This window comes from Carcharhinus amblyrhynchos, chromosome 17 (assembly GCF_965287045.1).
Source record: "Carcharhinus amblyrhynchos chromosome 17, sCarAmb.v2.hapA, whole genome shotgun sequence".
Lineage (NCBI taxonomy): Eukaryota > Metazoa > Chordata > Chondrichthyes > Carcharhiniformes > Carcharhinidae > Carcharhinus > Carcharhinus amblyrhynchos.
Window position 1 is genome coordinate 57317628 of NC_137340.1, and position 21711 is coordinate 57339338.

The window sequence follows — 21711 nt, forward strand, 5'->3', positions numbered from 1 at the left end:
GCTAAATATTTTTAAGACGCGGGTTGATGGGTTTTTGATAAGAGAGGGGATTAAGGGTTATGGGGAGAGGGCGGGAAAGTGGAACTGAGCCACAACAGATCAGCCATGATCTTATTGAATGGCGGGGCAGGCTCAAAGGGCTAGATGGCCTACTCCTGCTCCTATTTCTTATGTTCTTATGGTAGTGACTTTTAAGAGGCATCGTGACAAATACATGAAGAGGATGGGAATAGAGGAATATGGTTCCTGGAAGGGTAGGGCGTTTTAGTTCAGTCAGACTGTATGGTCGGTGCAGGTTTGGAGGGCCAAAGGACCTGTTCCTGTGCTGTAATTTCCTTTAGTAAAGGGGCAGGACTCCGAAAGCTTGTGCTACCAATTAAACCTGCTAAACTTTAACCTGATTTTGTGAGACTATTTACTTTGCTGGAGACGATCATTGCGTGGCACTTGCTTGATGTGAATGTTGCTTGCCACTCATCAGCCCAAGCCTGAATGTCGTCCCTGTTTTATTGTGTGAATACAGACTTTCAATATCTAAAGAGTTATGAATGGTGCAACTATGAACAAATATCTCCAATTCTGACCTTATGGAGGGAAGGTCATTGACGAAGCAGCTGAAGATGGTTGGGTCTGAGGCACTAACCCTGGGGAGCTCCTGCAGAGATGTCCTGGGACTGAGATGATTGACCTCCAACCACCCTAACCATCTTCCTTTGTGCAATGGGTTTTCCTTCTGATACCCACTCCAGTTTCACTAGGACTCCATGATGCCACGCTTGGTCGTATGCTGCTTTGATGTTGAGGGCAATCACTCTCACCTCACCTCTGGCATTCAACTCTTTTGTCCATGTATGAACCAAGGCTGTAAATGAGCTCAGCTGCTGAGTGACCCTGGCAGAATATCTCACTATTGCAGCTGTCTGTGTTTCAGAGAGTAATTGGAATATTTTTCTTTTTCAGATTCCAGTCATGCAGAATTCAGTTCTTATTCAACCAAAAGCAAGTTTGACTCTTTAGACTTTGACACTTTACTGAAACAGGCCAAACAGAGTCTTCGGAGGTGACAGCAGCAGTGGTGCAGGAGGGGAAGGAGTGTGGGAGAAGGGAGAATCAGAGGGGACTTGCATGTCTCCTCTTTACATGCTGCTACTGGATCAGATTGAGATTTATATAAACTCTGGCTAGGTGTGTGACTGAAGAACAGCAAGGAGCAACTTGCATTCCTTGAGCAACTGTGTCACTGCTCACCTTCAGAGTGAGAAAAGAAACCCTCTTTTAAAAAATCTAATAAAATATCACAAATACTGAATGCGATTGCTCATCATTTCAAAACTTGGGGTGGGGAAAGGGACTGAGGGAGGAGTGGGGGTCTGGGAGAGAGACTGGGGGAATTGGTGAGGAAGGGATGGGAGTGGGGGATGTTGGGAGAGAGTAACAAACACTGGTGAAGGAGGCAGAGATTCACTTACAACAACCTAGTCTGTTTTCTCCAGCATTCTCCTCAGTTCTCAAGAGGTTGGCTCTTTATTTGTCTCCTTATCTTGTCCCAGACCTGGAATTCTGGGGAGTTAGGAGACATGATGGACAGGAGGATACAACCGGTATTATGGGCAATTTTGGTGAGGTAGAAGAGAAACTTCTCCATTAGCTAAAGGAACAGAGGCTGGAGGATATAGATTTAAGGCTTTAGATGAGATGCAGAGGAAACTGGAACTTTTTTACACAGTTGTAATGAGCTGGAACTCCACACGAAAGAGGAGAAAGCTGAGATGGTCAATGATTTCAAAAGAGAACTAGATTGGTATTTGGGATAAACCTGTAAGGCTTCAAGAGTAGAATGGGTATTGGACTGATAGAGATGCTCTGCAGAGAGCTAGCATTGACTTGATGGACTGAGTGGTCTTTTTAAATGCTCTTTGTGAAGCAGAGTGCCAGTGCTGGCTTTTTGGTAGAGATGTGTAATTCTGTGCCTTTGCTCTTTTACCTCTGGCCTGCAAACCTTTAAGAATTTATTCAATTCCATTTTGAAAGTTATTGAATCTGCTTCAGGGAGATGTATTCCAGATTTCACTAATCTGCATAGAAAAAGCTTCCTCATGTTGCCAATCATGGTTTGCCAAATAAATCTCTAATCTTTTGGCCTTCCCCACCACTGGAAATATTTTCTCATTAATTACTTGGTTAAAAGCACTATTTCTGATACACTTTGAAATGTTATCCTGTTTACACTAGCCCAAAAAGAACAGTGATCATAAAATTGGAAAAACCATTCAGCACAAGCTGTTTTTTGCCCTTTTGAGTACGTTTTATATCCATGTTGCCACGATTGCTTCCTTTATCCTTTCCTGGAAGGTGGGTGTCATGGCAAGGTCAGCATTGGTTACTCTTCCATAATTACCCTTGAACTGAGTGTCTTGCTAGATCACTTCAGAGGGCAGTTAAACTCAACCATATTACTGTAGATCTGGAATTACATGCAGGCCAGGCTATTAAAGAACCTGTTGTGTTTTTCTGATTGATTTATGGTCACCTTCCTTAAAGGCACAGTAACTTCACACCACAAATGCATCATTATTATAGATGGTGAACTCTGGGGGGCCCAAGTATGGATCCTTCCAGTACCTCACTAGTCACAGCCTGACAATGATCCATTTATTCCCACCCTGTTTTCTGTCCATTAACCAGTCCTAAATTCATGTCCAAATATTAATCCCAATCCCATATGCTTTATTTTTGTTTACTAAACTCTGTGGGACCTTATCGAAAGCCTTCTGAAAATCTAAATATACCAATCCACAGGCCCCCACTAATACCATTCTCAAAAAAAACGCCCAATGGATGTGTTAAACATGATTTTCCCTCCATTAATCCATGTTGAATCTGCCTAATCAAATCAGCTTTTAAATCTCGCCTTATCCATAGAATCAGGATGGTGCAAAGGAGGCTATTTGGGCTGTTGTAAGTGTTGTGTGTGTGTGTGTCTGATTTACTCACTTACTGGGACTTGTTTTATGCTGATAATGAGACATGGTTTATTATTGTTCAAACATGATATATACGCGCAATTTTATGAACCCTGTCCGTCCCTCTAATTTCTTGAGTAACCTTAAAGTTTATTTATTAATCACAAGAAAGGCTTACATTAACATTGCAATGAAGTTACTGAAAATCCTCTGTGGTTTAAAATCTGCTTTGGAAGCACAAGATGGTAAAGTACAGTTGGCCAGATGCTGGTTGAAGCTGCTCTTGCTTCCAAGGTTCCTGCTTCCTGTGCTGATATTGTCTCTGGAGTGCCAGTTCTAATCCGAGCAATCCCTGAAATGCAGTTCTCTAGTCATCCCCAAATGTCACTGGCTCATGATTGTAAACCATGTTGGAATGGTAACCAACATGCTGATTCCATCAGCCCCCTCCCCGCTGCTCAGTCTCTGAATGGGATTATTTATCCACTCTCCCTAACAGCTCGCTCTGCAATTTCCTTTTTGTTAGCAGATATTAAAATGTATTATTATTGTGATTTTCCATTGCCAATAATCTTAATCTGTACATTCTCATTCTGATTTATCTCCTCTGGCTTTCTGTCATGTGGTTGCAGAAACTTGGTGCATCGATGTAATTAACATAGAACTTGAGTTTATCAGTCCCAGGAAGGGTGTTACATACAATCCCTACAGTGCTGAATGAGGCCATTTGACACGATTGTGTCTGTACCGACCACAATTCCACCTAGGCCATAACCCCACATATTTACGCTGCTAATTCCCATGACACCAGGGTCAATTTAGCGTAGCCAATCAACTTAACCTGCATATCTTTGGAGCGTGGGATGAGATCTGAGCACCTCGGGGAAATCCACGCAGACACGGGGAGAAAGTGCAAACTCCACACACTGGCCGAAACCAGAATTGAACATGGGTCCCTGGCGCTGTGAGGCAGCAGTGCTAACCACAGTGCCACCATGCTGCATAGAGTACTGGACATTGCAATTTCCCTATTAATTGAGCCGTCCCTAGGAGCCAGGCCATCTCAACTGAAACTCTGATCTATTGTTCCATCTGAAACATTGATCAACACCTATTCAATATAACCAATCATATCTGTCTGGCCTAATCCATTATGAGGGTGAGTTCTGCAGCTTTCTGGCTTCTTGTCTCAGTTCCCTTCCTGGGGTTTGTTCTGTTGGCTCATTTTCCCACAATCTGATCAGTTGACCAATTTTGTTTTTCAGGTCCAAAAGAGCTGTTACTTTATTTAAGAAGAATCATTCCACTATCTATACCAACATGTCTGCACTGACCTTCCAAAAAAAATCTTATCCAGGCCTATCCCCATCCTATTCCTGCAACCAAGTATATTTAGCATAGCCCATGCGCTTCCTCCCACATCTTTGGCGTGTGGGAGGAAGCCCACACAGACATGAGGAGGATGTGCAGACTCCACACAGACAGTCACCCACAGTCAGAATTGAACTTGGGTCCATGGTGCTGTGAGACAGTGACATGCTTCATAATGGATTTTCACATTTTCTCTGCTATTGATTTTATTATTGACACATATATTAACATAGTGAAAAGTATTGCTTTTTGCGTGCAATACAGACAAACCATACCATTCATAGAGAAGGAAATGAGGGAGTACAGAATGTAGTGTTACAGTCATAGCTAGGGTGTAGCTTAATGCAAGGTAAGCCCATTCAAAAGTCTGACAGCAGGGAAGAAACTTCTTAAGTCGGTTGGTATGTGACCTCAGACTTTTGAATCTTTTTCCCGAAGGAAGAAGGTGGAAGAGAGAATGTTCGTGGTGGGTGGGATCCTTAATTATACCGGCTGTTTTTCCGAGGCAGTGAGAATTGCAGACAGAGTCAATAGAAGCGAGGCTGGTTTAAGCGACGCACTGGGCTTCATTCGTGACCTTTTGTAGTTCCTTGCGATCTTGGGCAGAGCAGGAGCCCATACTAAGCTGTGATACAACCAGAAAGGACCCTTTCTATGGTACATCTGTAAAAGTTGGTGAAAGTCATAGCTGACGTGCCAAATTTCAAAGAAAATTACAGCAGGCCCTTCGGCCCTCCAAGCCTGCACCAACCATGCTGCCTGACTTAACTAAAATCCCCTACCTTCCAGGGACCATATCCCTCTATTCCCATCCTATTCATGTACCGTCAAGACACCCCTTAAAAGTCACTATTGTGTCTGCTTCCACTACCTCCTCTGGCAACAAGCTCCAGACACCCACTACTCTGTGTAAAAAATCTGCCTCATACATCTCCTTCAAACCTTGTCCCTCACACCTTAAACCTGTGCCTCCTGGTAATTGACTCTTCCACCCTGGGAAAAAGCTTCTGAGTATCCACTCTGTCCATGCCCCTCATAATCCTGTAGACATCTATCTCCCCTCAACCTCCGTCACTTCAATGAGAACAAACCAAGTTTCTCCAACCTCTCCTCATGACTAATGCCCTCCATTCCTTAGTCTTCTAAGGCTAGTGGTCTATAGAGTTCTCCGTTTTCTCTTTCCCTCCCTCCTTCAATAGTGGAGTGACATCTGCCACCTTCCATTCTCCAGAATCGTGAATGTGAGCAGATGATTACCAATGCATCCACTATCTCCATCGCAACCTCTTTCAACATTCTGGGATGCAGATCATCAGGTTTCAGGGATTTATCAGCTTTAATTATGTTAATTTCTCCAGCATTACTTTTCTATGAATACTAATTTCTTTCAGTTCTGTATTCCTGCTAGACCCTTGATTCTGTAGCATTTCTGGGAATCTTATAATCTCATCCTTCTGTCTCATCCGAGGTTATCTCAGATTGCAGTGGGCTGATGAATGGCAGATGGAGTTTAATTTAGACAAATGTGAGGTGATGCATTTTGGTAGACTGAACCAGGGCAGGACTTACTCAGTTAATGGTAGGGCGTTGGGGAGAGTTACAGAACAAAGAGATCTAGGGGTACATGTTCATAGCTCCTTGAAAGTGGAGACACAGGTGGACAGAGTGGTGAAGAAGGCATTCGGCATGCTTGGTTTCATCGGTCAGAACACTGAATACAGGAGTTGGGACGTCTTGTTGAAGTTGTACAAGACATTGGTAAGGCCACACTTGGAATACTGTGTACAGTTCTGGTCACCCAATTATAGAAAGGATATTATTAAACTAGAAAGAGTGCAGAAAAGATTTACAAGAATGCTACTGAGACTTGATGGATTGAGTTATAAGGAGAAGCTGGATAGACTGGAGTGTATTAGGCTAAGGGGTGATCTTATAGAGGTCTATAAAATAATGAGGGGCACAGATCGTCTAGATAGTCAATATCTTTTCCCAAAGGTAGGGGAGTCTAAAACTAGAGGGCAGAGGTTTAAGGTGAGGGGAGAGATACAAAAGTGTCCAGAGAGGCAATTTTTTCACACAGAGGGTGGTGAGTGTCTGGAACAAGCTGCCAGAGGCAGTAGTAGAGGTGAGTACAATTTTGTCTTTTAAAAAGCATTTAGATAGTTACATGGGTACAATGGGTATAGAGGGATATGGGCCAAACATGGGCAATTGGGGCTAGTTTGGTCATCAAAAAAAAGGGCAGCATGGACAAGTTGGGCTGAAGGGCCTGTTTTCATGCTGTAAACCTCTCTGACTCTATCCTCCGTGAAGACAGTGACAAAGGGGCTGATTCTGCCAAAAAAATTCAAAGTGTTGAATTTGCATGGAAGTAATTCACATTTTTTTTCAGCGGGAGTTTAAAAATGAATCCCCACTCTTGAACTGCAGAGTTAACGCATGAATCACACTGAAAATGAATGGGTGGGACCTATTCCCACTGGGGCAGTTTGCAGCATAGCGCTGATCGAGCCGCTGCGCGTGCACTGACCTGTCAACACTGAGATTGGTGAAGGCATAGTGGTCATAGTCTGCCAGCTTCCCAGTCGCTGGCCAGCCCCGTGACCCTTGCAACATCGGCTGTGTGAACCCCCGCCAAGGCCCAAACGCTGGCTCCCCTGAACATGCCTGATCCCAGCCCCTTCTGGCCCACCTCGATCTCCCAAACCTCCTGCAGCTCTGACCCCACTGTCCCAACTCCCCCTCCCCTAGCTGGCTGCCGCTCCGATCTCGATGGCCTGCTGCTGGCCTCCCCCACCAATTCTGACTGCAGAGTGGAGGTGGACCCGTCACCCCCGCAGATCAACCCCAAAGCCCTGACCCCATCAGGCCCCCTCCCCGTTAAGCCCCTCTCTGTGGTACTGCCCTATGCCTGATGAGCAGTGCCAAGGTCCCCCTGGAATTGGCACTTCCCCCTTGGGCAATACTGCAGACCCAGGCTGGCACTACCAAGGTACCAATGCCCAGGGGAAACTTGTACATCTGATGTGTTATGTGTAATTTTACAAGATGTAAATATTAAATTTGTGCCGATGCTCTGGGAGGCCTTGATTTCCCCTCCTTCACTCCAGCTCCCTGCAAGTGGGGGGGCTATAATAATCCCTGCTGAAGTGAAGGGGACAGGGGGGTGAGGTTAGAGGGCCTGGAGAATTCAGTCCCAGGCTCCTAACGCTATTTAAATTAGATTATCACAATTTATTCAACTCCGCACTGATTTCCAGCAAGGAACTGAGACCTCCAGAAATCCAGCACTGGGAGATACGTGGAGACCCCACAAAACAGCCTCTGTTAGTCTCCCAGCCCGCTGCAATGAAGAAGCATCCCAGCAGGATGGGAGAATCACCCCCAAAGTATTTATTTAGTTCCTCTGCCATTTCCTTATTCCCCAATTCTCCAGTGTGTGATGCATCCACATTTGTCTTTGCTGATCTTTTCCTTTCTATAGAAACCTATAGGAGCTTTTGCCATCCATGTTTATGTTTCTTGCTAGTTAACGGCCGCACTTGGAGTATTGCGTACAGTTCTGGTCGCCGCATTATAAGAAAGATGTGGAGGCATTGGAAAGGGTGCAGAGGAGGTTTACCAGAATGTTGCCTGGTATGGTGGGAAGGTCTTATGAGGAAAGGCTGAGGGACTTGAGGTTATTTTCATTAGAGAGAAGAAGGTTACGAGGTGACTTAATTGAGGCATATAAGATGACCAGAGGATTAGATAGGGCGGACAGTGAGAGCCTTTTTCCTCAGATAAGGATGGCTAACACGAGGGGACATAGCTTTAAATTGAGGGGTGATAGATAAAGGACAGATGTCAGAGGTAGGTTCTTTACTCAGAGAATAGTAAAGGCTTGGAATGCCCTGCCTGCAGCAGTTGTGGACTCGCCAACATTAAGGGCATTTAAATTGCCATTGGATAAACATATGGATGATATTGGAATAGTATAGATTAGATGGGCTTTAGATTGGTTTCACAGGTCAATGCAACATCGAGGGCCGAAGGGCCTGTACTGCGCTGTAATGTTCTATGTTCTATATTAACATTTAGTGTTAATCTCCCTCTAATAGTTTCTCGGTCGTACTTTGCTGAATTTTAACATAATCCCAATCCACAAATTTACTCCTTTTTGGCAGTGTCATAAGCCCCCCCATTATTATACAATCTTTCATTTTTGTTAGCCATGATTGATTCACTTTTCCTGTTGAGTTTTTGCTTTGAAATAATGTATATTTGTTATAAACCCATGTATTAATTACATTAAATGTTGCCTGTTCACTTAGACCTTTTAATGTGTTTTCCAAATCCACCACAATCAAGTTACTTCTCTTAGCTTCACAATTTCTTTTTTTTAGATTGAATGCCCTGGTTTCAGATTGAACTTTGTCACTTTCAAAGTGAATATTAAATTCCTTCATATTAGAATCCCGACGGTGTAGAAGGAGGATATTCGGCCAATCAAGTACTTACTGACAACAATCCCACCCAAGCCCTATCCCCATAACCTCATGTATTTACCCTGCTCAACCCACTAACACTAAGGGGCAATTTAGCATGTCCAATCCACCTAACCTGCACATCTTTTGAAGTGTGGGTGGAATCGGAGGAAACCCACACAGACAGAGAATATGCAAATGCACACAGACAGTCACCCAAGACTGGAATTGAACCCAGGTCCCTGGCGCTGTAAGGCAGCTGTGCCACTGTGCCATCCTATGGTACTTTTCCAGAAAGGTTCTTTTACAACAGATTATTCATTACTCCTTACTCATTGCCTAATACTAGATCTAAAATAGACTTTTCCTTAGTTGGTTCCTCAATATACTGCTCTAGAAAACCAGTTTAAACAACTGACATTTACATTTGTGTGCATTAGAAATAAAGTTAAATTTAAGCTTAATTTGTATTTCTGTATTTCAATTCAAAGTTAAATTTTTAATTAGTTTCAGGTTACCTGATGAATGGTTATTGTGAGGAAAATGAGATTTCTCAATATCTTTTCCAATATCACTGTCAGATCCTGTAAAACAGGATTGTTGTGAGTATGCATGTGACTGAAGACAAATTGCAAGAGTCACAATGAGAATATGGAATATTGAAGACTAACAACTCTCACCAACTTTTACAGATGCTCCATAGAAAGCATTCTTTCTCGTTGTATCACAGTTTGGTCTGGGCTCCTGCTCTGCCCAAGACCACAAGGAACTACAGAAGGGTGGTGAATGTAGCCCAATCCATCACACAAACCAACCTCCCATCCACTGACTCTGTCTACACTTCCCACTGCCTCGGCAAAGCAACCAGCATAATTAAGGATCCCACGCACCCCGGACATTCTCTCTTCCACCTTCTTCCATTGGGAAAAAGATACAAAAGTCTGAGGTTGCGTACCAACTGATTCAAGAACAACTTCTTCCCTGCTGCTGTCAGACTTTTGAATGGACCTACCTCACATTAAGTTGATCTTTCTCCCGACCTTAGCTATGACTGTAACACTACATTCTGCATTCTATATGAATGGTTATCTGTATCGTGCGCAAGTAACAATACTTTTCACTGTATACAAATACATGTGACAATAATAAATCAAAATTGAATATGGGGTAAGTACAAAAGTAAGTGGTTGAAATGGAAATGAACAGAGTTAAGGTGGAGTGCTGGGGCCACGGGAATAGGAATTTTCATTAGGCAATTAAGGGAAGTAATTTAAGGGTGAACTTGTATTTCAAAACGAACATATAGAATTGGGAGATTGTAAATGGATAATACAGAGCAGTTAGTTTACTTTTTGTAGCCATAAAGTAACATGAAAGATCGGAAAATTCTAGGACGAGGATTTTCTAATGGACCATAGAGACAATTGAGTGGAAGATCAAAGAAAAGAAACATCTCTAAAGAGAAATTGAAGACTGTTAGGGTAGAAGGTATGAAATCTTGATGAATCAGTGTGTGCAGGAGACAGATCTGTGAAAAACAGTTGATGGCACCCCCAGAGAAATGTGCTTTTATCTGCGAGGTTTTTGAGAAAACTGTGTCTTCACAGTTTGGAATAAAAGAACAGGAAAAGCCAGTGTAAGATTCCCTATAGCAGGAGTGCATTGTGTGATAATATTAATGGATTTTTTTATAGATTAAAATCAATGAGGACAGTTGTCACAAAATGGGATTTAATTCTGAGTTTGTACAAGCTAAGATATTTTAGGAAATGTTTGTATGAGTACTGTTAACTGTGTAAAGACAATCCTGTGCCTTTAAGTGATTTTTTTCTTTATTTTAATAAATTATTAAATTGAATATTTAAAACCTTCAAAGTGGTTTGAAATTTATTTATCCTGACTTCAGATACTTCCTCATACAAATTGCAAACTGTTGTGGCAGCTTGCACAAGGGTCCTTCTGGGAATTGGGCAGCCTGGCTGTTCCCTAATATCACTGAATCATGGAACAATTACAGCACACGAGAAAGCCATTTAAAACCATCATATATTCTCTGTAAGAGCAGCTCACTCGTCCCAGTCCCCCTTCTTTCTCCATAGTCGTGTTAGTTTTTTTTCCTATTGTGATAATTATCCAATTTTCTTTTGAAAGTCACAGATAATTCTGCCTCCACCATGCTCTCGGTTCATTCTTACCATTTGTTCTGTAAAAAACATTTTCCTTCATTCTCAACCTTTGTGCCAACAGAATAGTTTCTCTCTATCTACTCTCTCTAAACCACTCATGATTTTGAACATCTTTATCAGATATTTTCTCCATCTTTGGGAGAACAGTCCCAGTTTCTCCCATCCAAATATGTAATTGAAGACTTTAATCCTGGAGCCAATCTCATGAATATTCTCTGCACTCTCTCTAATGTTTGCATATCATTCCTAAAGTGTGGCATTGAGAATTGGATGCAATACTCCAGTTGTTGCTGAACCAATGAAGGTTCACAATAACACCCTAGTCTTTGTATTCTTTTTTCTATTTATAAAGCAAAGATTTTGTACACCTTATTGACCATTCTCTCAACATGATCTGCCATCTTCCAGAATCTGTACACAGATTTTGCATTTTCCTCTGCAGCAACACCCACTTTAGAATTGTATTTTTCATTTTATTTTGTCTCCTTTCATTCCTCCTACCGAACAAATCATTTTCTGATCAAAACCTAATTACTGTAAATGCTGGAAATCTGAAATAAAAACAGAAAAACTCACAACATCTGGTAGCTTGTGACGAGTCCGAGTTTTACAACACCCAAGAGGCCCTTCGGCCCATCATGTCTGCAATAGTCATCAAACATCTTTCTATTCTCATCCCAAACACTGTTTGGAAACAGAACAAAGTTTCAGCTGACATAGGGAAGGTTGTAAAAAACAAAAGGGAAGATAGAACATAGAACATTACAGCACAAACAGGCCCTTCGGCCCACAAGTTGCACCAATCATATCCCTACCTACCAAGCCATAGAACTATCTGTAACTCCCAATCCCATTAGATCTCATATACTCATTCCAGCGAGTTCTTCTCCACCACCACCAACAGCAGCCGATTCCACTCACCCACCACCCTCTGAGTGAAAAACTTACCCCTGACATCTCCTCTGTACCTGCTCCCCTGCACCTTAAACCTGTGTCCTCTCGTAGCGACCATTTCAGCCCTGGGGAATAGTCTCTGAGAATCCACCCTATCTATAAGATAAGATCTATGATACGGTAGAAGCCTGGGGATGTTAAATGACAAAAGAAAATGGGCCAAGCTAATGGAGAAGGAATGGAACAAGAACAAAAACAAAGCATTGGTGTAGGGGAGGTGTGAATATTAGAATAATGAACAGTTGATGTCCAAAAGCCAAAATAGGGTTTAGAACAAAGAACAATACAGCACGGGAAACAGGCCCTTCGGCCCTCCAAGCCTGCACTGCTCATGCTTCCAACTAGACTATGAGTTTGTATCCCTCCATTCCCAGTCTGTTTAGATTGACAAAGGCAAAGGAAAGGGGACAAAATGGTGCTGGCAGTGGCAGAGAAGTCTCGAAGGCTGTAAAGTTCCTCTCCAAAAGATGAGGAGTTGTTCCTCACACTTGCACTGAGCTTCACTGGAACCTTGCAGCAGGCTGAGGACAGAGGTTTCAGTGTGAGAATTAAAATGGCTGCCACCAGAAATGCTGCAACTTTATAAGACCCTTGTCAGGCCTCATTTGAAGTACTGTGCGCAGTTCTGGTCGCCTCACTATAGGAAAGACGTAAAAGCTATTGAGAGGGTACAGAGGAGATTTACAAGGATGTTGCCTGGACTGGGAGGCATGCCTTATGAAGTTAGGTTGAGGGAGCTGGGACTCTTTTCCCTGGAGAGACGAAGGTTGAGAGGCGACCTGATAGAAGTTTATAAAATGTTGAGAGGAATAGATAGGGTGGACTCTCAGAGGCTATTTCCCAGGGTTGAAATGGTCGCTACGAGAGGACACAGATTTAAGGTGCGGGGAGGAAAGTACAGAAGTGATGTTAGGGGTAAGTTTTTCACTCAGAGGGTGGTGAGTGAATGGAATCGGCTGCCGTCAGTGGTGGTGGAGGCGAACTCGCTGGGGTCTTTTAAAAGACTTCTGGATGAGTATATGGGGTTTAATGGGATTGGGGGTTATAGATAGGTCTATAGATTGGTAGGTGTTGATGTGATCGGCGCAACGCGTGGACCGAAGGGCCTGTTTGTGCTGTAGTGTTCTATGTTCTAAATACATGTTGGGATTTTCTGGACCCACCAGAAACTCTCTGCTGATTGGAGCCATATTTGGCACAAAGGAAGATGGCTCAAGTTGTTTGAAGTCAATCATCTCAGCTCCAGCCATCTTCAGCTGCTTCATCAATTACTTCCCTTCCATCATAAGGTCAGAAATGCAGGTAGACATGAAATCCAGGCTTGAACTGACAAGTGACAAGTAACATTTACACCACATAAATGCCAGGCAATGCCCATCTCCAACAAGTGAGAATCTAACTATCACCCCTAGACAGTCAGTGCATTATCATCTCTGAATCCCCCACTGTTAATATCCTGAAGGTTACCATTGAACAGAAACTAAACTGGACTTGCCAGTTTAACACAGTGTCTACAAGAGCAGGTCATAGGCTAGGAATACTCTGGCAACTAATTCACCTCCTGACTCCCCAAAACCTATCCACCATCTACAAGCTACAACTCAGCAATGTGAAGGAATACTCTTCATTTGCCTGGATGGGTGCAGCTCTAATAACACTCAAGCAGCTCGACACCATTCAGAACAAAGTAGCCCACTTGATTGGCACCCCTTCCATAAACATCGACTCCCTTCACCACCAACACTCAGTAGCAGCAGTCTGTAATATCTACAAGATTCACTGCAGCAATTCACCAAAGATCCTTAGACAGCACCTTCCAAACCCACAACCACTTCCATCTCAACAAACAAGGACAGCAGATACCTGGGAATACCGCCACCCGCAAATTCCCCTCCAAATCACTCACCATCCTGACTTGTCGCCGGGTCAAAATCCTGGAACTCCCTCCCTAACAGCACTGAGGGTGTACCTACGTCTCTCCAACCATTCAGGAATGCAGCTCACCACCACCCCCCCAAGGGGCAGTTAGGGATGGGCAATAAGTGCTGCCCTACCCAGCGGCTCTAACACCCTGGAAAATGATATTTATGAAACGGCCAACATTCCAAGTCCCCTTTTTATTACTGCACATACACAGGCTTTTTGATTCATGTCCTGAGACAGCCAGATCCCTCTGTACTGCATCATTCCTTAATCTGCTTCCATTCCAATGGTAATCTGTTTTTCTATTTTGCAGAATGATATCTCTACCCCTGTTAAATCAGTTAGCAATCAATTAGTTAGCGATCTGAGTGCACTCCCGCTCCGGGCCACAGGGAGCAGTGTGACTGCACTCCCGCTCCGGCCCACAGGGAGCAGTGTGACTGCACTCCCGCTCCGGCCCACAGGGAGCAGTGTGACTGCACTCCCGCTCCGGGCCACAGGGAGCAGTGTGACTGCACTCCCGCTCCGGGCCCACAGGGAGCAGTGTGACTGCACTCCCGCTCCGGCCACAGGGAGCAGAGTGACTGCACTCCCGCTCCGGCCCACAGGGAGCAGTGTGACTGCACTCCCGCTCCGGGCCACAGGGAGCAGTGTGACTGCACTCCCGCTCCGGCCCACAGGGAGCAGAGTGACTGCACTCCCGCTCCGGCCCACAGGGAGCAGTGTGACTGCACTCCCGCTCCGGGCCACAGGGAGCAGTGTGACTGCACTCCCGCTCCGGCCCACAGGGAGCAGTGTGACTGCACTCCCGCTCCGGGCCACAGGGAGCAGTGTGACTGCACTCCCGCTCCGGGCCACAGGGAGCAGTGTGACTGCACTCCCGCTCCGGGCCACAGGGAGCAGTGTGACTGCACTCCCGCTCCGGCCCACAGGGAGCAGTGTGACTGCACTCCCGCTCCGGCCCACAGGGAGCAGTGTGACTGCACTCCCGCTCCGGGCCACAGGGAGCAGTGTGACTGCACTCCCGCTCCGGCCCACAGGGAGCAGTGTGACTGCACTCCCGCTCCGGGCCACAGGGAGCAGTGTGACTGCACTCCCGCTCCGGGCCACAGGGAGCAGTGTGACTGCACTCCCGCTCCGGGCCACAGGGAGCAGTGTGACTGCACTCCCGCTCCGGGCCACAGGGAGCAGTGTGACTGCACTCCCGCTCCGGCCCACAGGGAGCAGTGTGACTGCACTCCCGCTCCGGGCCACAGGGAGCAGTGTGACTGCACTCCCGCTCCGGGCCACAGGGAGCAGTGTGACTGCACTCCCGCTCCGAGCCACAGGGAGCAGTGTGATTGCACTCCCGCTCCGGGCCACAGGGAGCAGTGTGACTGCACTCCCGCTCCGGGCCACAGGGAGCAGTGTGACTGCACTCCCGCTCCGGGCCACAGGGAGCAGTGTGACTGCACTCCCGCTCCGGCCCACAGGGAGCAGTGTGACTGCACTCCCGCTCCGGCCCACAGGGAGCAGTGTGACTGCACTCCCGCTCCGGGCCACAGGGAGCAGTGTGACTGCACTCCCGCTCCGGGCCACAGGGAGCAGTGTGACTGCACTCCCGCTCCGGGCCACAGGGAGCAGTGTGACTGCACTCCCGCTCCGGCCCACAGGGAGCAGTGTGACTGCACTCCCGCTCCGGCCCACAGGGAGCAGTGTGACTGCACTCCCGCTCCGGGCCACAGGGAGCAGTGTGACTGCACTCCCGCTCCGGCCCACAGGGAGCAGTGTGACTGCACTCCCGCTCCGGCCCACAGGGAGCAGTGTGACTGCACTCCCGCTCCGGGCCACAGGGAGCAGTGTGACTGCACTCCCGCTCCGGGCCACAGGGAGCAGTGTGACTGCACTCCCGCTCCGGGCCACAGGGAGCAGTGTGACTGCACTCCCGCTCCGGCCCACAGGGAGCAGTGTGACTGCACTCCCGCTCCGGGCCACAGGGAGCAGTGTGACTGCACTCCCGCTCCGGGCCACAGGGAGCAGTGTGACTGCACTCCCGCTCCGGCCCACAGGGAGCAGTGTGACTGCACTCCCGCTCCGGGCCACAGGGAGCAGTGTGACTGCACTCCCGCTCCGAGCCACAGGGAGCAGTGTGATTGCACTCCCGCTCCGGGCCACAGGGAGCAGTGTGACTGCACTCCCGCTCCGGGCCACAGGGAGCAGTGTGACTGCACTCCCGCTCCGGGCCACAGGGAGCAGTGTGACTGCACTCCCGCTCCGGCCCACAGGGAGCAGTGTGACTGCACTCCCGCTCCGGGCCACAGGGAGCAGTGTGACTGCACTCCCGCTCCGAGCCACAGGGAGCAGTGTGATTGCACTCCCGCTCCGGGCCACAGGGAGCAGAGTGACTGCACTCCCGCTCCGGGCCACAGGGAGCAGTGTGACTGCACTCCCGCTCCGGGCCACAGGGAGCAGTGTGACTGCACTCCCGCTCCGGGCCACAGGGAGCAGTGTGACTGTACTCCCGCTCCGGGCCACAGGGAGCAGAGTGACTGCACTCCCGCTCCGGGCCACAGGGAGCAGTGTGACTGCACTCCCGCTCCGGGCCACAGGGAGCAGTGTGACTGCACTCCCGCTCCGGGCCACAGGGAGCAGTGTGACTGCACTCCCGCTCCGGGCCACAGGGAGCAGTGTGACTGCACTCCCGCTCCGGGCCACAGGGAGCAGTGTGACTGCAGCCCCGCTCCGGGCCACAGGGAGCAGAGTTACTGCAGCCCCGCTCCGGGCCACAGGGAGCAGAGTGACTGCACTCCCGCTGCAGCCCCGCTCCGGGCCACAGGGAGCAGAGTGACTGCACTCCCGCTGCAGCCCCGCTCCGGGCCACAGGGAGCAGAGTGACTGCACTCCCGCTCCGAGCCACAGGGAGCAGTGTGACTGCACTCCCGCTCCGGGCCACAGGGAGCAGTGTGATTGCACTCCGGCTCCGGGCCACAGGGAGCAGTGTGACTGCACTGCCGCTCCGGGCCACAGGGAGCAGTGTGATTGCACTCCCGCTCCGGGCCACAGGGAGCAGTGTGACTGCAGTCCCGCTCCAGGCCGCAGGGAGCAGTGTGTCTCTGCCTGCAGCCTGGGCCTCAGTAGAAGCCAGGGTCTGGTGGGGTCAGGATGGTGCGGAGCGGGCGTCTGCGCTCCGGAGTGAAGTCGAAGCTGAAGCGATGGAGGAAGGGACAGAGCAGCGAATCCAACCCGGAGACCCACCGCTTCCGGGAGGCCGCGCGGAGCCGCTTCTTCAGCAGAGCTGCCGGTGAGAGTCCGGGTCCCGGAGCTTGCAGCCCGGCCCCAGGTGGCAGGAAAAGCCGAGGCTCTGAGCGCACGTGTGCAGCCTTGGGGCTGTGGCCCAGTGAGGCTTCCCTGACCGAGCGGCCGCCAGCACCGGCCGAGGAGGAGGAGAAGCCGGTGTCCTGTGGGTGCTGACTCTCTGTCCCACAGGCCTCTCTGTGCTGAGTCTTTGTGAGGAATGCAGCAGCTGCTGATGGATTGAGTTACCGGGAGGCGGTGTAATTGATTTTCTGGGTTGTGGAGAGACTGAACTCAGTGTGAGAGATGGTGTGGAAACTACTGACCTCTCGCTGTTTGACTCAGTGTGAAGCTGCGCGGGGAGATGGTCACTTTTTTCCTCAGTAAATTTGTCATTAACCTCTGAATTCTATGTTTCCTCTAGGAAAGAATGATCTGACGGTAGATGTACTGAAACTGCACAATGAACTCCAGTCCAACAGTTTATCATTTGGTCCAAGGGAGACTTCATCACAAGGTCCATCTGTGTGTGAGGAAGATGGTCTCACAGAGAAAACCTCTGCCACCTTCCTGAGTGGCCTGTCTGACTGTAGCAATCTGACATTTAGCCGAGTTCAACGTTTCTGGGAATCCAACTCAGCCACACACAAAGAGGTGAGCAAAGAGTAGAATTTCCCAAGGCCCGGAATTCTGCTCATTCTGTGTCTGCAGATCTTCATCTGTGAAGCTGGGCAACAAGTGTGGAGATATTCATTTCTGGGCCTTTACCACAGAGCCTGACAGCTGTTGGCATTCACACTGTAACACGGGGAGATGACCCCAAGCAAACTCTCAGCCCATTCACACACACACTGCACGTTGTATTCCACTGTTAACCAGCCATTTTGCTGACCTAATTTGCTCATTGTGTGCTTGTTTCCCAGATCTGTGCCGTGTTGGCTGCTGTTACTGAGGTGATTCGCTCTCAAGGTGGAAACGAGACAGAGACAGAATATTTTGCAGCTTTGGTAAGTTTTTACCACTTGGCAGCGCAGTGGCACAGTTATAGAACATTACAGCGTAGTACAGGGCCTTTGGCCCTCGGTGTTGCGCCGACCAGTGGAACCAATCTAGTGACCCTCTAACCTAAACTATTCCAATATTATCCATATGCCTATCCACTGACCATTTGGCTAGCTGATAGAAGACAGAGGGTGGTGGTTGATGGGAAATATTCAACCTGGAGTTCAGTTACAAGTGGTGTGCCTCAGGGATCTGTTTTGGGGCCACTGCTGTTTGTCTTTATAAATGACCTAGATGAGGGTGTAGAAGGATGGATTAGTAAATTTGCTGACGACACCAAAGTCGGAGGAGTTATAGACATTGAGGATGGTTGTTACAGTTTGCAGAAGGACATAGGTAAGCTGCAGAGCTGGGTTGAGAGGTGGCAAATGGAGTTTAATACGGAAAAGTGTGAGGTGATTCACTTTGGCATGAGTAACAGGAGTACAGAATATAGGGCTAATGGAAGGACTCTTGGTAGTGTCGATGAGCAGAGAGATCTCGGGGTACATGTGCATAGATCCCTGAAAGTTGGCACCCAGGTTGTTAAGAAGGCGTAGCTTTTATTGGTAGAGGGATTGAATTTCGGAGCCGTGAGGTCATGTTGCAACTGTACAAAACTCTGGTGCGGCCGCATTTGGAGTATTGTGTACGGTTCTGGCCGCCGCATTATAAGAAAGATGTGGAAGCATTGGAAAGGGTGCAGAGGAGGTTTACCAGGATGTTGCCTGGTATGGTGGGAAGGTCTTATGAGGAAAGGCTGAGGAACTTGAAGTTATTTTCGTTAGAGAAAAGAAGGTTACGAGGTGATCTAATTGAGGCATACAAGATGATCAGAGGGTTAGATAGGGTGGACAGTGAGAGCCTTTTACCTCGGATGGTGATGGCTAACACGAGGGGACATAGCTTTAAGTTAAGGGGTGGTAATTATAGGACGGATGTCAGAGGTAGGTTCTTTACTCAGAGGGTAGTAAGGGCGTGGAATGCCCTGCCTGCAGCAGTTGTGGACTCGCCAACTTTAAGGGCGTTCAAATGGTCAGTGGGTAGGCATATGGATAACATTGGAATAGTTTAGGTTAGAGGGTCATTAGATTGGTTCCACTGGTTGGCGCAACATCGAGGGCCAAAGGGCCTGTACTGCACTGTAATGTTCTATGTTCTATGAGTGCCCTTAAAGTTGGCGAGTCCACAACTGCTGCAGACAGGGCATTCCACACCCTTACTACCCACTGAGTAAAGAACCTACCTCTGACATTTGTCCTATATTTATCACCCCTCAATTTAAAGCTAAGTCCCCTCATGTTAGCCATCACCATCCGAGGAAAAAGGCTCTCACTGTCCACCCTATCTAATTATGGCTTGGTGGTTAGCACTGCTGCCTCACAGCGCCAAGGACCTGTGTTCGATTCCGGACTTGGATAACTATGTGGAGTTTGCACATTCTCCCCGTGTCTGTGTTGGTTTCCTCCAGGTGTTCCTGTTTCCTCCCACATTCCAAAGATGTGTGCCTTAGGTTGATTGGCCATGCTAAATTGCCCCTTAATATCAGGGGACCAGGACGGTAAATATATGGGGTTATGGGGATAGGATGGTACAAAGGACAGTATAGCCCAGGAACAGGCCCTTTGGTTCACCAAGCCTGCACTGATCACATTGTCTTATCTAGACCAACCATCTGTATCCCTCTATTCTCCATCTGTTCATGTGCCTATCAAGATAAATCTTAAATGTTGCTAATGTATTTGTCTCAGCCACATCACTTGGCAATGCATTCAACCACTCTCTGTATAAAAACCTTCCTCCACACATCTCCACTGAACCTTGCCTACCTTACCTTAAACTTATGTGCCCATGTAATCGCCATTTCTACCCTGGGGAAAAAGCTTCAGCTGTTCACCCTACCCATACCCCTCATAATTTTATAAACTTCTATCAGATCGCCCCTCAGTCTGCATCTTTCCAGGGAGATCAATCCCAGTTTATTCAATCTCTCCTCATAGTGACTACTCTCCATACCAGGCAACATCCTGGTAAACCTTTTCTGCACTCCCTCCTTCTGGTAGTGTGGTGAATTGGACACACATTCCAAATGTAGCCTAACCAACGTTTTATGTAACAGTAACATAATTTGCCAACCTTTATACTCGATGCCCCATCTGATGAAGGCAAGCATGCCATCTGCTTTCTTTACCGTCTTTTCCACCTGTGCTGCCACTTCTTAGGCCTGTAGGCCTGTGACAGGCTTTTGACAAAGTCCCACATGGGAGACTTGTAAAGAAGGTAAATTCACGTTGGGATACAGGGTAATTTGAAAAAATGGATTCAAATTTGGTTCAGTCGTAGGAGGCAGAGGGTGATGATAGAAGGCTGAGTTAGTGGAAGGTCATCTGAACTTGTACTCCAAGATCTCTGTGTGTCTGTGCTCCTGCTGGTTCTGTCATTTATTTTATAGCTCCCACCTGAATTGGATCAACCAAAATGCATCACCTCGCATTTGTCCGGATTAAATTCGATCTGCCATTTCTCTGCCCAATTCTCCAGCCAAACTATATCCTACTGTAACCTCTGATAATCTTCATCACTATCTGCAACTCTACCAATTTTAGTATCAATTTCCCGTACCTAGGTGGGATTTAAGAACATCAGAAATAGGAGCAGGAGTCGGCCATCTAGCCCTTCGAGCCTGCCCCGCCATTCAATAAGATCATGGCTGATCTGAAGTGGATCAGTTCCACTTTCCCGCTTTCTCCCCATAACCCTTAATACCCTTGTCTGTCAAAAACTTATCTAGAGGTTACTGCAGAAGGTCAGAGGACATGGAGTTGGGGGTAGGGTGTTAGCGTGGATAGAGGATTGGTTGTCAAATAGGAGGCAGAGAGTGGGGGTCAATGGGTGCTATTCGGATTGGCGGTTGGTGACTAGTGGGGTGCCCCAGCGGTCGGTGCTGGGGCCTCAGCTATTTACCATTTATATAGATGATCTGGAGGAGGGAACCGAGTGTAGGGTGTCGAAATTTGCTGATGACACCAAGATTGGGGGAAAGGCAAATTGTGCGGAGGGTGTGGAGAGTCTGCAGAAGGATCTAGATAGGCTGGGCGAATGGGCCAGGAAATGGCAAATGGAATTTAATGTTGGCAAGTGTGAGGTGGTCCACTTTGGTAGGAAGAATGGTAGGAAGGACTGTTACTTACGTGGCGAAAAACTGCAGCAGGCGACGGTGCAGAGGGACCTCGGGGTCCTTGTGCATGAGTCGCAAAAACCCAGCCTGCAGGTGCAGCAGGTGGTCAGGAAGGCGAATGGGATGCTGGCCTTCATAGCGAGGGGGATTGAATATAAAAGTAGGGAGGTCTTGCTGCAGCTGTATAGGGCATTGGTGAGGCCGCAGCTGGAGTACTGTGTGCAGTTTTGGGCGCCGCACCTGCGCAAGGATATTTTGGCCTTGGAGGGAGTGCAGAGGAGGTTTACTAGGCTGATACCGGAGTTGAGGGGGTTGAGCTATGAGGAGAGGCTGAATAAACTAGGCTTGTACTCGTT

At 47.7% G+C, this 21711-nt stretch overlaps 2 protein-coding genes across 2 annotated transcripts in view; both read left to right on the forward strand.

Moving 5' to 3' along the window:
- The window catches only part of pprc1 (PPARG related coactivator 1), a 36906-nt gene extending 35602 nt beyond the window's left edge, over nt 1-1304 (forward strand). The window contains exon 14 of the mRNA XM_080205359.1: nt 961-1304. Within this exon, the coding sequence (XP_080061485.1) occupies nt 961-1064 (104 nt within the window). The 3' untranslated portion in view covers nt 1065-1304. The remainder of the gene's footprint in view (nt 1-960) is intronic.
- Nucleotides 1305-16955: 15651 nt separating this feature from the next.
- rrp12 (ribosomal RNA processing 12 homolog) overlaps nt 16956-21711 on the forward strand; it is an 81451-nt gene continuing 76695 nt past the window's right edge. Inside the window, exons 1-3 of the mRNA XM_080206017.1 lie at nt 16956-17143; nt 17561-17790; nt 18060-18143. Of these exons, the coding sequence (XP_080062143.1) occupies nt 17005-17143; nt 17561-17790; nt 18060-18143 (453 nt within the window). The 5' untranslated portion in view covers nt 16956-17004. The remainder of the gene's footprint in view (nt 17144-17560; nt 17791-18059; nt 18144-21711) is intronic.